This window comes from Arachis hypogaea, chromosome 5 (genome assembly GCF_003086295.3).
Source record: "Arachis hypogaea cultivar Tifrunner chromosome 5, arahy.Tifrunner.gnm2.J5K5, whole genome shotgun sequence".
In the NCBI taxonomy this organism is placed as follows: domain Eukaryota; kingdom Viridiplantae; phylum Streptophyta; class Magnoliopsida; order Fabales; family Fabaceae; genus Arachis; species Arachis hypogaea.
In genome coordinates, this window is record NC_092040.1 from 103,334,389 (window position 1) to 103,348,716 (window position 14,328).

The 14,328-nt window shown below is 36.2% G+C and overlaps 2 protein-coding genes across 3 annotated transcripts; one reads left to right on the forward strand and one right to left on the reverse strand.

The window, feature by feature from the left end:
- Positions 1 to 1,288: 1,288 nt before the first annotated feature.
- LOC140173264 (uncharacterized) lies at positions 1,289 to 4,665 on the forward strand. Its single transcript, XM_072196081.1, has 5 exons — positions 1,289 to 1,472; positions 1,793 to 1,965; positions 2,619 to 2,933; positions 3,092 to 3,127; positions 3,217 to 4,665. The coding sequence occupies exons 1-5, from the start codon at positions 1,289 to 1,291 to the stop codon at positions 4,663 to 4,665; spliced, it is 2,157 nt and encodes a 718-aa protein (XP_072052182.1).
- A 2,501-nt stretch (positions 4,666 to 7,166) lies between these two features.
- Positions 7,167 to 13,956, reverse strand: LOC112802390 (uncharacterized). Of its 2 annotated transcripts, XM_025845581.3 has the most exons (5): positions 13,517 to 13,956; positions 9,980 to 10,198; positions 9,109 to 9,254; positions 8,262 to 8,380; positions 7,167 to 7,524 (listed from the first exon to the last, which is right to left on the reverse strand). In XM_025845581.3, the coding sequence occupies exons 2-5, from the start codon at positions 10,192 to 10,194 to the stop codon at positions 7,423 to 7,425; spliced, it is 582 nt and encodes a 193-aa protein (XP_025701366.1). In that variant the 5' UTR covers positions 10,195 to 10,198; positions 13,517 to 13,956; the 3' UTR covers positions 7,167 to 7,422. The 2 variants fall into 2 exon arrangements, with proteins under 2 accessions (XP_025701366.1, XP_025701367.1); XM_025845582.3 differs by lacking the exon at positions 13,517 to 13,956 and having other exon boundaries at positions 9,980 to 10,327.
- Between the last annotated feature and the right edge of the window lie 372 nt (positions 13,957 to 14,328).

A 14,328-nucleotide genomic window follows, 5' to 3' on the forward strand; every position in this document is an offset into this window, starting at 1 on the left:
AAAAGGGCTGCAAATACTTCAGAATGGACCGTGGAATGTGAGAGGTAATCTGATTAATCTTCGACTTTGGACTGAAGGTGAATCTGTGTTTGAAGTTAATCATGATTTTATGGAATTTTGGGTTCAAGTTCATCGTATTCCTGTTGATTACATGAGCAAGGAAACAACCATTCATATTGGGAACATGTTAGGAGTTGTTGCTGAAGTAGAAGACCCAAAGGTGGATGGAGTTCTTAGGAGACCTTTCTTGAGAATAAGAGTAGGCATCAATATATCAAAGGCTCTTCCAACAGGTTTTTGGTTAGCAAGAGAAAAATCTTCAAACCTATGGGTATATTTTCAATATAAAAGACTACCAGACTGTTACTGCTACAACTGTGGTATCATTGGACATGAAAAAAAAAGCTGCAAGAACCCAACGGCAATGGCGGTTTGGGATTCGACAAAGTCTAGATACTCGGCAGGCTTAGGAGTAAGCCAGGTTCGAGCTATTACATCTATGGGTGCTGGTAGCTCAAAACAAGGTGGATGGAAAGAGAAAGATGGGGAAGAAACAGCGCGTGGACAACAAAGCATAGGAAGAGGGAGTGAGGACAGACAAGATACTGAAGAAAGCATGTTCAAAGATGAGCAGAATTTGCAGCGTGAATTAAGGGAAGAATATTTCTTGGAAAATCAATTTGTGGAAGAGAATGAAAGAGAAAGAGCAGAGGGGCAGGTAAAGAAAACACAGAATATCCCAAATTTTCAGAGAAGGAATGCTGACCTAGAGGAATTAAGGGCAGGCTATATAATGGATATTTCATCAAGAGAGATCAGGAAAAACAAGAAGGGAATAGAAAGGTCAGCCCAACAAGTAGCTGAAGGAGAGTTTCAAGAGAGGGCAGAAGTTGGGCTAAACTTTGACATCAGGCCCAATAGGAGAATAACTCATGATCAACTAAGCAAACAAGCTGGAAGGAAGCCAAATATTGAAGGTCCAACAAATTGGGTCAGGGATGAGTCAACTCAAAGAGAAAGAAAGAGTCTAGATCAAAATAAACGTCAAAGATTTGAATCAAGCTATGAAACCCACACCCCAAGGAGAACAGAATATGAAGATCTGATTCACAACAATCAAACAAATGGCAAGGAAGGGAGCAAGGAAGAAAAGAACAAGCAAGAGTATAAAGCAGAAAGTGGAGACATGTATTATGTTGAATTAGCGAGCGACGGTGAAGAGGAAGGTGAGAAGATAGTGGAAAACAACAGAGGTTCATCAGGGTGAGAAATTGAGTTAGCTAATTATATGCAACAAAGTTTGAAACTTAAAAGGAAGAGAGATGAAAGACGCATTCTGCAGATAACTGGAGTAGCCTGGGAGGATGAGAGTGAAAAAGATCTGGTGCAAATCAGCAAAAGAATCAAGAATTATGAAGAAGGGGTAGCTGAATGGAATGGAGCTGAGGAAGGAATAGTGGACTGGGACACAGGTAATAATAACAAGGCTGAGGAGGCGGGCCTAAGCATGCCCCAAATTCAGCCATGAAGCTCTTAAGTTGGAATTATCGAGGAGTGGCGGCTTCCTCGACAATGGCTGAATTAAGAAATATTTGCAAATTTAACAAGCCGTCAGTAGTTTTTTTGATGGAAACTAGAGCTAAGGAAGATAGAATTAATACTATTAGAAGGAAATTATATTTTGATAAATCCTTTTGTGTAGAACTCCGGGGCTTGTCCGGAGGTCTATGTATTTTGTGGAAATCAAATGTGAATATTAATATTTTGTCGTGGTGTGATAATTTTATTACAGCTAAAATAAATATAAACAATGGTGAATTTTGGAAATGTATATTTGTGTATGGTAATCCTATTTTCAGGAAAAGGAAGAATTTATGGAGGAATTTAACAGCCAATAATTGGGATCAAGAGGCAACACAAATATACATTGGAGACTTTAATGAGGTTCTAACACAAGAGGAAAAGGTTGGTTTACACCCAAAACCAAGAGGGCAACTTGAAGAGTTTAGGAAGTTCCTGAATGATAATAGGCTCATGGATTTGGACCTTAAAGGAAACAAATTTACTTGGTTTAGTAACCCAAGAAATGGGTTCATAACTAGGGAAAGAATTGATCGAGTCCTAGTAAACTGGCAATGGAGGAAAATCAACATGCTATTTTGGAAGCCCTGCCAGCGATAAGTTCGGATCATTATCCATTAATGCTGACTACTAACCCGAGGAATAAAACGAATACGCATTTTAAGTATGAGGCATTTTGGGAAGATCATGAGGAATGCTGCAATGTTATTAATAAGGGATGGAACAAAGAGATCACAAGAGGAACTGCATGGACCAACATTATTCAAAGGATGAAGAATTGCAAGGAGGAATTGATAAAATAGAGCAGGACCACGTTTAAAAGGGCTGACAAGGAAATTTTGAAGATGAAGGAGGAGCTTAGAAAACTACAGAATTCAAGTTTGGAAGAGAATAAACAGCAGCAGATTAATCAAATAAAAAGAAGAATTTCAGAAATGTGGAGGCAAGAAGAAAAATACTGGGGGCAATGATCAAGGTTAAAATGGCTTAAATGGGGAGATAAGAATACTAAATTTTTTCACGCTACTACTATTCAGAGGAGAGATAGGAATAGAATAGAAAGGTTAAAGAATTCAGCAGGACAATGGGTCCAAGGGGGTGATGAAATTTTAAAACTGGCAGAAGAACATTTTTCTAAGTTGTTTACTTCTGAAAAGAGAGGAAGTTTACAGGAGTGCATTAGGAAAATACCGAGAAAGGTAACCAATGAGATGAATGAAGAAATCCTAGGAAACATAAGGGATGATGAAATAAGAGCTGCAGCATTTAGTCTGGGAGGTTTAAAAGCCCCAGGACCAGATGGACTCAATGGGATGTTCTACCAAAAGCATTGGGAGACTGTGAAAGAAGAGGTATGCGCAGTTGTTAAAAAATTTTTTGAGGAAGCCGTTATGCTTGAGGAGATTAGTGAGACTACTCTTGTTCTTATTCCAAAAATAAATAATCGGGAAAACCTTAATCAGCCAAGGCCTATAAGTTGTTGTAATTTTATATACAAGATAATATCTAGGCTGATTGTGGTAAGATTGCAGAAGATATTGGACAAGTTAGTGTCCCCAATACAAAGTGCTTTTGTTAGTGGGAGGCTCATTCAAGACAATATTATCATTGTATAAGAAGCCTTTCACAAGTTAGGAAAAAAAAGGAAAAGATGGAGCCAATGAACTACCGATCAAGCTAGATATGAATAAGGCTTATGACAGACTTGAATGGGACTTTCTTGAAGAGGTGCTCAAAGCCTTCGGTTTTAATGAAAAGTGGGTGAAGTTGATGATGGGATGTGTAAAGAGTGCAAATTATAAGATAAAAATTAATGGCAACATGTCCAACAAAATTAAACCTCAGAGAGGTTTGCGACAAGGAGATCCGTTATCACCCTATCTATTTATAATAGCGGCAGAGGTCTTCACTATCTTAATGAGTGAAGCTCAACAGGAAAAGCTTATCTCTGGCATTAAACTAGCACCTACAGCCCCACCTATAACACACTTACTTTTTGCTGACGATTGCATTATTTTTGCAGAAGCTAAGGAAGAGGAGGTTTATCAAATTATTCAAGTCCTTAATCAGTACACTAAAGCCTCGGGTCAGCGTATTAATTTGGAGAAATCTGGTATTTCTTTTGGTAGTCTTATTCCTATTCAAACTAGAGTTAACATAGAGGAGATCTTAGGTATGGCAGCTTGGGAGAACCCTGGAAAGTACCTTGGTTTACCAGCTATATGGGGAAGATCTAAGAATAAAGCTTTGGAATGGATAGAGGAGAAGGTTATTAACAAAATGGAGGGTTGGAAGGAGCAATTGTTGAACCAAGATGGCAAAGAGGTTCTTATAAAATCAGTGATCCAAGCGATACCAGCATATACCATGAATGTTGTGAGATTTCCTAAAAACTTATGTAAGAGGCTTAGTGCGAGAGTGGCAAAATTTTGGTGGGCATCCTCAGGAAAGGAGAGTGGTATTCATTGGAATAGTTGGACAATAATTTCAAGGAGCAAGAAGGATGGGGGCTTAGGATTTAAAGACTTTGAATTACAAAATCTAGCCCATTTAGCAAAACAGGCTTGGAGGATATTAACTAACCCGGAAGCCATATGGGTGAGAATCTTAAAGGCGATATATTTCCCTAATAATAATTTTTGGGAAGCCAGAGCACATAGAGGGGCATCATGGGTCTGGAGAAGCATATTAGAAGGCAGAGATTTTCTTAGACGAAAAGGAAGCTGGAGCATTGGAGATGGATCTGAAGTAGAGGTTTGGAGGGATAATTTGGTTGAAGGAAAACACAGATTGGAAGTACCAGAGAATGTGGGAAGAATGAAGGTTAAAGAGCTGTTAGTTGAAGGCCAAGAATGGGACGCTAACAAAGTTCACAACCTTTTTTCGAACCACTTATCTGAAAGAATACTAAGAACACCTGTCTGCTTAGTGAATAAGAAGGATAGCTTAATATGGCCTTATAGGATGGATGGAGATTACACAATAAAGACAGGGTACTATGCAGCAACAGAGGAGAAAAGAAAGGAAAAAAGAGAGAAGGCATCAACTAGCACAGATATTAAAGATCTTTGGAAAGAAATTTGAAAAATGCAAGTTCCACAAAAAATAAAATTTTTTCTCTGGGAGGCAGCACATAACATAATAGCAGTCAATTCCAATTTAACTAAAAGAAAGATTGCAAGAAATCCTAATTGTAGGATATGTTTAGAGGCAGAGGAGACAGTGGAGCATGCTCTCTTATTATGTCCTTGGACCAGAGCAGTTTGGTTTGGCTCACAAATCCAGTGCTTACCAACACCAATTTCGGTATCCTCTTTTGGAGAATGGTTCCTAGAAATGATTCAAAAACTTAGAGTTGGAGGTGCAAGGCAGGCAGAGGAAGAAATAGGCAGTTTAGGTTTTTTATGTTGGGCTGTGTGAAAATCAAGAAACCAATTTGTCTTTCAAAATAATGAAGTCAATCCTAAAGCAACTATAATCATGGCAAAGAGAATGGAGGCAGACTTCAGACAAACCAAAGACACGCAGCAAGAAATACAACAACATAGGAATAATAAGAGAGGAAAGCAAGTTACCTGGAGACCTCCACTGAAAGAATGGCTAAAAATAAATGTCGATGCGTCCTTTTGTAGAGAGACGGGGGAAGCAGCTTTAGCTGCAATAATTAGAGATTACATGGGAAGAATCATTACAGGAGTTACATCAAGGTTCAAAGCTAAATCAAGCCTAATAGCAGAGGCCAATGCACTCAGGGAAGCTATCATTATGGCAAAATACTTAATGCTTGGAAAGACTATTATAGAATCGGATAGCCTAATCCTTGTTCAAGCAGTAAAATCAAAAGGAAAAATTTGGGAAATCGATGCAATTCTCAAAGATATTTTTATGCTTTTGAATGATTTGCAGGATACAGGGTTCACCTGGACGCCGAGAGAGGGAAACAGACTAGCTCATGAGATCGCAGCCAGGACATCAATGGAAAGCTTAGGAAACCAATGGAGGTTTACCCCCCCCCCCCCACCTGAAATTGCAAGCATTGTGAGAAGTGAAAGCAGAGTCAGAACATGTTGAGCAAGATATAAACATATCATACCAAAATAGACGTGCACGAGCTACTACCTTACCAAATCAGAGGAGCAAGAGCCACGTAGAAGATTCACCAAGTTGTTTCGGTGATAGTGGAGTGCAGGAGAAAATGTGGAGTTGTGGCGAATGTGAGTATACAGAGACTATGCTATTGTATAGAATAAAAGAGTACAATATTCAACTTTTGTTTTAAAAAATTTTAATTCATTTTGAAAAATTGTCATCGAAAATATGTTATTTTAATATTTAATTTATCCAAATAATTTATTCTTACAAAAAATTATTGTGATAAAATTTAAAAATTTTATTTTTATTCTAGAAGCAACAATAAATATGCATAAAAAAACATATTTAAAATTATTTTTTAAAAATATTAAAAATTATTTTATTTACCTTATGAGAGTGTTTAAGAAAAGAATTTAATTTTTATGTTCTGTGAATGAAGTTTACAAATATAATAAATCGTACATAGTCGTGTAAAAAATGAATAAATTTAATTAAATGATAGTAAAATCTTAAATTTTCATTCTATGCATAATTGTTACAGATAATCTTCATACAAAGAGCTCTTGGAAACCCATATACTCGTTTCTCTTCTACTTGAGTATTCCATGTTGTTTTAGTTAGAACTTTTCATTTTCCCCTTTTGATTGTTGTTCAATGTGGACCATTTATTTCATCTAATAAAAGTATCTATCTTTTGATAAAAAAAAATTCTGTATATATAATCTATTACAAATGCTGTTCGTTTTTTCACATAATTTGTGCTATTCTATAGCGAGTTAAATTATAATCTAATAAATTTGGAGTTCAATCAATTTATTTAAGTAAGTTGCTCTTATTTTCCTATTAGATAATTTGCTAAACTTGTTTCGTATGAGTTTTCTAGGTAACTTATCTATTTAATATAAACAAATTTTTAGAGGATTATCTTGTTAAAAAATTAAATCTTTTGAAAGTTAAAAAAATAATTTATTCACTGATTTGATGAATATGTTTTTTTTTTTAAAAAGAATACAACTAATACATTTTTTAAAATACATTATTTAATCCAAAGTATATTGAAATATTCATAAGTGACAATTTTTTTTATTTATTTGATTCTGCTAGTGTAAAAATAATTTTAAAAAATTAAAATGTATTATGCGGAATCAATGTTGTTAGAAATCTTAGATATCTTGTATTTTCAATATTTAAAATATCTTGTATACTCTTCTTTGCATTGGGTAAGAGTTAGACGGACAAAAACTGAAATTTTACCTTTAAAAATTACAAGTTTAACAAATTCATGTATGCGTGGTTGGAGGCTTGGTTGAGTGGCATATCATATGCCTCCTTAACAACCACACTCGGGTTCAAGTCCATGGAAGGAAAAATGAACCCAAAAAGTGAACTCATGTAGTGTATGTATGCTAAAAAAAATAGATACATATCACCCAAAAAAAGAAGATACAAATTAAGCCATGAAATTTAATTGTAATCATGTATGCTAAAAAAAATTAGGAACCAACTATAAATGCATTTCCAAATACTTTTCTCACAGGAAATTGTTGTCTTTAGACCAAAGTCAGCGACTAGCCACCCCTTGAAACTTGATTCCTAATGAATACCATCATGACACATCTAAACCATATAGGATACATTGAATTTCATTAAAAATGAAATCTACATCAAATTTTACATTAAGTGGCTCTAAGTTATGGAAGACTAATCCATACAAAATTGAAAATACTGCTCAACATTTTGGATACTCTATTAGTAGAAGGAGATGCCATACAACAACTTCCGCCGGTGTTGTTTTTCAAAACCACCAACAATGTCATCAATGGTCTCTTCCCATGAATCAGTAGCTTCAATCTATGCACACAATGCATATACACATCATTAACTACGAAACACAAATCATAATATAAAATTCTAGACTAACCATCCAAATTAGTCCCCAAAGAATTTTACATCTGACACTGGTCCCTGACATTTTTGTTCTTTAGAAGTCCTCCATAATTACTTATGTCTGACAGATTGGTCCCTCCGTCGCTCTCAATCAAATTTATAAAGATGTATGTTGAAGAAATAAGTTCTAACATATTTTATTACAATATGATTAGGTCCTAAAAAATATCACAAGACAAATTAGTCACCTTTAAAACAATGGGGGGACCAAATTGTCCGATGGGAATAATTCTTGAGAACTTTTGGATAATAATTAGTTAGGAACCAAAGTGTCCTATCTGAAATTTCCTGAGGATCAATTTGGATGTTTATTCAAAATTCTAAAATGGCACATTGATTTTAGTCATGCCATTTTGTTGGTCTCTTGGGGCTAATGTTTGGCAAGTGTCGGAAAAACACGTACAAAATACAAAAAAAATTCTGTTTCTATCTTGAGCCAGTTACAAAATGGAGACATACGATTAAGATAAGCATCTAAGTTGAAAAATTCCTTTGACCATTTTTAGCATCGACTAGATACTCTTGCGAGAACTATGAGGGGTCACTTTGTTTGTCAATGGTGGAAATCCACACTTGACATACCATGTTAAATAACATGAATGCAAAGATAAAAATGCATTGCGTTTGAGTTCGAAACAAACCTCTTGACATAGATCTAAAGTAAGCCTTGCTCCTATGGCTGCTTCCTCATGGTTATCTTTCACCTCCAAGTTGATTACCAGCACACTTTTCATGTGAATGTGATTTCTATTGTGAAGATCTGCACTTTTTTTCAAGTTAGACCATTGTCAAACATTGATTTAAGATTGAAGAGTCATTAGACCCAAGTCACCCAACATGTTCTTCATTCCACATATGGCTATAACAGCTTTCTGAATTGTACATGACTAGAAGATAGATCATAGATTGGAACAAGAATATCCAAGAAGGCCTATGATTCTATGAATAGATTTAAATAAAATCATAGTTTCTGCAAGTCTGCAACCAATTGCAAATATATCTGAGAGCTATGTAGACAAAACAAGAGTGGACCACTCTAATTCCCTCAAAGCGCCAATAAAGTTCGTGAGGAAAATATTTTTCATCCATGAAAATTTTGACGCCATTCTTACCCCAGTAACACAAATGATAAAGAAAAAGCAGAGAAACACAGAAAATTAGTGAACTCCACTGGCATTGCAACTCTGCTGCTAATAACACACAGTTAGGAGACATTTTATTCGCAAATATATTGCCTAATTCTTTTATATTGCAAATATATTGCTAAAACCATGGCTGATAATCCTCTCTTCGAAACTGCATTATAATGCCAATGGCAGACATCTCAGCTTAAAACACAAGCATGCTATTCAGTATGTTCTATCTACAATATACTAAGAAACAGAAGAAAAAAGCTTGTTTTTCGAATTCATTTATCCAAGACACCAGGTTCAAACTCAACAATCAGAAACAGCAAAAAGATTGAAACAAATCAGCAAGAATGACAACCTTCAATAACCATATCAAAAACTTTTTCCTCAAATGTAAATACCACATCAAAGGAGCCATCAGCAGCATTGTCTTGCCATCGTTGAGGTGCTGTTTTGACTGTTGAGTTTCTTTTAAGCATCGGCAATATTCCATTTCGTCTGTAGCTGTGCTCTTGTTAAGGTTTGCCATACACCCATACCATATGAAACAATGAACAGGGACTCAACTTCAAAGGTAAACACTAAACACAAATGCAAACATTCAAATCCACCAGCAGAAACATATATCATATATGAATAGTATTCAATGGGTAACCCATTTAATCAACTCTGCATCTTATTCAATTCAATGAAGCCATTTGCTAAGGAATCACCATGCACTCCAATTAAATTCTCGGTTCTACATCTATATGCCAAAAGACACAAATAAACAAATCATAGATTTGAAACAAGATTTCCATGGAAAAGAAGACAATTGCTTGATATGACCCCACCAAACATTGGAGCAAAACTGCATTCTTCTTAGCTAAAATTTCGATTTTTTTTTCATTTTTTATTCTTTACCCATTTGAAGCAACTCATGATCTTTGATTTTCATTTTTGGCCAGCATAGCAAAAGGGATACATTTACATAAACAAATCATAATACACAAACAAAATTGAAGAGAAAAAAGTGAAGGATAAAACCGTTCAATGCAAAACACCATTCAAAGACTCGAGCAAAAAAAAAAAAAAAAATTGCATTCATTCAGCTTAAAAATTCGAACTTTTTTCCAGTCAAAGAAACCCCAGAAATTCGAATTTTCATGTTCAGCCAAAGAAATCAAGAGGGTAGAAGAAAATGCAGAGAAAACGAAAATTGATTCACTGAAGAAGTAGAAGAAGGATACAGTTCAGGGTCTTTTCTGCGAAGGTCATCGAACATTTGCTTGTAAGGGGTACCGAAATCGTAGACGTTGGGTTCTCTGAGGGAGGGACCAGGAAGCTTAACGTGCGCACCTGTGCCGTAAGAAGAGACGTCGAAGCCCTGCCTCTTTAGGAGGAAGTGCGCTTCCATACTCCTATTCTGGTTCGATGAACACACCATGGCGTACCGATATCTCATTATTCTAAGAAAAAAATATTCAGTTAAGAGTGAACAACAATGGAATCCAGTGATTTTTCACCGCTAAGACGAAGAAGAAGAGGGTTCTTCAGTGTTGCGTACTATTACTACCAATGAGTTAGGGCTATTTTGCATTTTTTCAAAGTTGTAGAATAAAAATGTAAATTCCAACATAGTTATCAAAACCGAACCGGTAATCAACACGGTTGTAGGCAAGGTTGCAAGAACCGAACCGGTCATTGAACCGGTGAAGTGACTGGTTCAACGGTTCAATAGTCTAACCGGAATCAAACCATGATTGAACCGGTTTAATTAAATATACAATGAAATCATTAAAAATTCAATATACAATTTTAAATATTCAAATTTAATATTTTCTAAACCAATAAAGTTTAAAAATTTACATTTCACAGTAATTTGTTCATATTTTATCTTTTAGAATTCATAATAAAAAAATTTTAATTAACTTCTAAACTCTAATCAAGCTCAATTATTTGACAATCAAGATAAACACTCCAAGAGAAGAATTCTTGTGATATAAGAAACAAAGAAATGTATTCAAAAACTTAAAATTGAGAACATAATTATTGAGAATCAATACACATTGATCGTATTATTTTCAACACTTCCAAATATAATGTCTGCACTATATATATGAAAGCTATTGACCTGAAACAGAATAACTAACTAAATCAAGAGTTTACATGCTCTTCTTTCACTCTTTCTTAAACCAAATCTTGTTCGATTACATTTATATTCTCAATACTAATCAAGTATTCAACAAAAACTCAGAATCCAAAAATTTCTCGGCATCCAAAGCTATCAAAAGCCAAAGAATCCAAAAACAGAAAATTAAGCAAAGAGTCCAAACTCAACATCCAAACTAAATTCAGAATCACATCAGCAACAATCAACAATCCCAACTCAAAACACAAAATTATTTCAGAAAATCAGCAAAAAGGATATTACAATAATAATTGTGCACCCAGAATAGACCAAAGCAGCTTCACTCACTTTCTGCTAGCTAGCTTGCCCGCGGGTAAAGCCTAGCCTACTTTCTTGCTACAGATAGATACAGATATACAATTCGCTTCTATGGCTTGCATATGAGGGAAACTCAGAACTCAGAATAACAATTATTTTCGAAAATTTAACAAAACATTATCAACCAACAGATTTCAGATCTCAGCAACTCAAAAATGAACAAAAAAAAAATCAGCAACTCAATCAGATTTCAGCAACTCAGAATCAGTAAAATAACAAAATAAGAAAGCATAAATTGAAGTAGCTTTGCTTACGGCTGCGAGGGAGGAAGAGAAGTGACGGCGAGGGAGGGAGGAAAGTGAGCTCGGACAGAGAGGGGATCGAAGACAGAGGCTTGATGCGTGCGCGAGAGAGAGGGCTCGACGACGAGGACAGAGACACAAGTTCAGGGTGGCCGACGACGATGAGGACAGAGGCGGCAACGCCAACAGCAGCTCCAAGAAGACCTAGCGACGCGAGGAGAAGGGATCTAGGAAAAGAGGATCGGCGACACCGGGGCTGGACGCTGGCTTAAGAGAAGAGTTCGTCGGCGACGGCGGCGCTAGGAACTGGGCGCTGGCTGCTGCTGCTGTTGGCTGGGGGTGCTAGGGTTCCGGAGAGAGAGAGAGAGAGAGAGAGAGAGAGAGAGAGAGAGAGAGAGAGAGAGAGAGAGAGAGAGAGCTAGGGTTCCGTGGTATAGTGCTTGTGAGAGACAGAAAGAGAATGTGGAGGGTTTATGCAAGGTTCTGAGAACCGGACCGGTCATCAAACCGTTTTAGTTACTGGTTTACTAGTTTATTGGTCCAACCGGTGGTTCAACCAGAAAAATCGTTTTAAAATAGAATAATAAATAAATTATAAATATGCAAGTATTAAGTTGAGGGTATAAGGTAGTATGAAGTTTTTCTAATGGAGTGGTGAATTACTCTCTTAGGATTTTCCTTTTTTTATATTAAATACAAAATTGCGAGATGAAAGCATGATACCAAGCAAGTACAATTCCTCATCAGTACACAAAATGTTAAAAGAAATATCTCACAAGAATAGGAAGAATATCAAATGAATTATCATAAATCCAACTAAAAAATAAACATAGTACTCAGGATAAATAAATTTGATAACATTATTAATAACAAAATTGGTAGTGGACTAGTGCTAGAAAGGCTTCACCAAATGAAGGTGCATACAGGCTTTTAGAGACAATAGACTTGGATTTGTGCAGTAGCATTTTGGATGAGTTGTTTTGAAGACCATTTGGTAAAACTAAGCTTTGAATAGGTACAATACAGGCTTCACCAAATGCTCAACACACAGAAAGACAGTTTCTCAAGATACATAAATAAGTGCTCATCCTCTGAAAATAATCATCTGAATCGGTATAAGGCAGGAAAAAATGACCATAAGTCCCTTTACCTAAGTCAAAATAAACAACCATATCTGAACTCAACAATCAGCATTCAGCACCAAACATTACAAAACATTAACCAATAATCACACTAAACCTGCAACCAGCAATTACAAAACAGCAACAAACATGAGTACATTATAAAACATTCCAAAACAGTGATGACACTAAACCTGCATAGTAAATAATCTCAAAGACAATGATCACCAATATCCAGCAAATAAACAATAAATACACAACAACAATTTAGCAAATAAACAAGAACAAGACCTAAATAGAAAATCCAACAAATTAAGTCGCAGCAACCTAACAATTTGACAAATTAAAACAACAGCAGCCCAACAATTTACCAAATTATCAACTTAAATTCAAGAACAGAAAATCACAACAAAACAAAAAAAAATTAAAAGTAACAGAAGAACACAAGAACAATTAGCAAATTAACAAGTTTACAATAACAGTTAAAAAATTTACCAGAAGAACACTAATGCAAGTGGAATCATCATGCTAATATGTTTTCTGCAAAGATGCTATTTGTACAGCTAAAATTTCCTAATTACTATGATCCAATTATTCTAATTTCACATGCAATCAACTTAGTAAGTTTCTAAAAGCTAGAAATTATAAAACCAACCAGAAATATGGTTAAAGCATTTCATCAAACATGTTGAGTGCGGTAAAATTAAAACGAAATAAGAGAATTCAATGCTTAATTTCAATGTGATAGAGAAGAGAACATAACTATTGTAACTTTAATTTAGTCTATGAAAAAATCCAAACCACTACCAAATCAAATAATTACTTATTGTAATAGAAATCAGAAGTTGCAGAGTTTGAAGAAGAGTATTGGTGTTGTGTGAGTGTATTGTCTGGTGGCGGGTTTAGGAAACTCACGGGGGTACAACAGAGAGCAGTTCGACGGCTGAGTGGAGGCGCGGGTTGGTCGCAGAGTTTGAAGCAGAGCAACGTGGCTTCCAGACGAACGCGAACTCGAACGGTGAACAGCGAGTGAACGCGAACGGTGAACGCCGAGCGAACGCGAACGAAGACGCGAACGTGAACGGCAAACAAACGGCGACGGAAGCGCGGCTGAGCAGACAAAGACAACGGACGCCGAGCTCGAGGAAGCAACCGCGATCGGTGACAGCGAACAGCGGTTGAAGACTTGGAGCACGCGGGAAGCTAGATGACGGATGGCGAACTTTGAGTGCCACGGACGGCGGCAGTATGCCACTCCTTGTGGCGGTGGTGTAGGCTTACAGTGCTAGGGTTTTGTGGTTGCGTTTGTGTGATTTCTCTGACTGAAAGAAAGAAAGAAAGAGGGAGAACGGGAGAAAGAAACGAAGGAGCTACCCTATTTTGTGTAAACCGGCCGGGTTCCGGTTCAGTCTGACCGACCAGTTTTCGTCCGGTTCAACAGTTTTTTGCCGGTTTTCTTATTAGAGGTTTTATATGCCTGATCAGATCGCTAATATTGTCGGTTTGCGATTAAATTGGTCCGACCGACCGATCTGATCCGGTTTTCAGAACATTAATTTTTTGTAAAACAATTTTGTACTTCAACCAAATCAGCTAAATGATCGATTTCTGGTTAATTTGGTTGAACCAAAAAATCCGGTTCAATTTTTTAAACAATGATCGTAGGTCACTAATTTAATGATAAATCACTGATTCTTCTGGTTAACTTGACTATAATTAAAAAATAT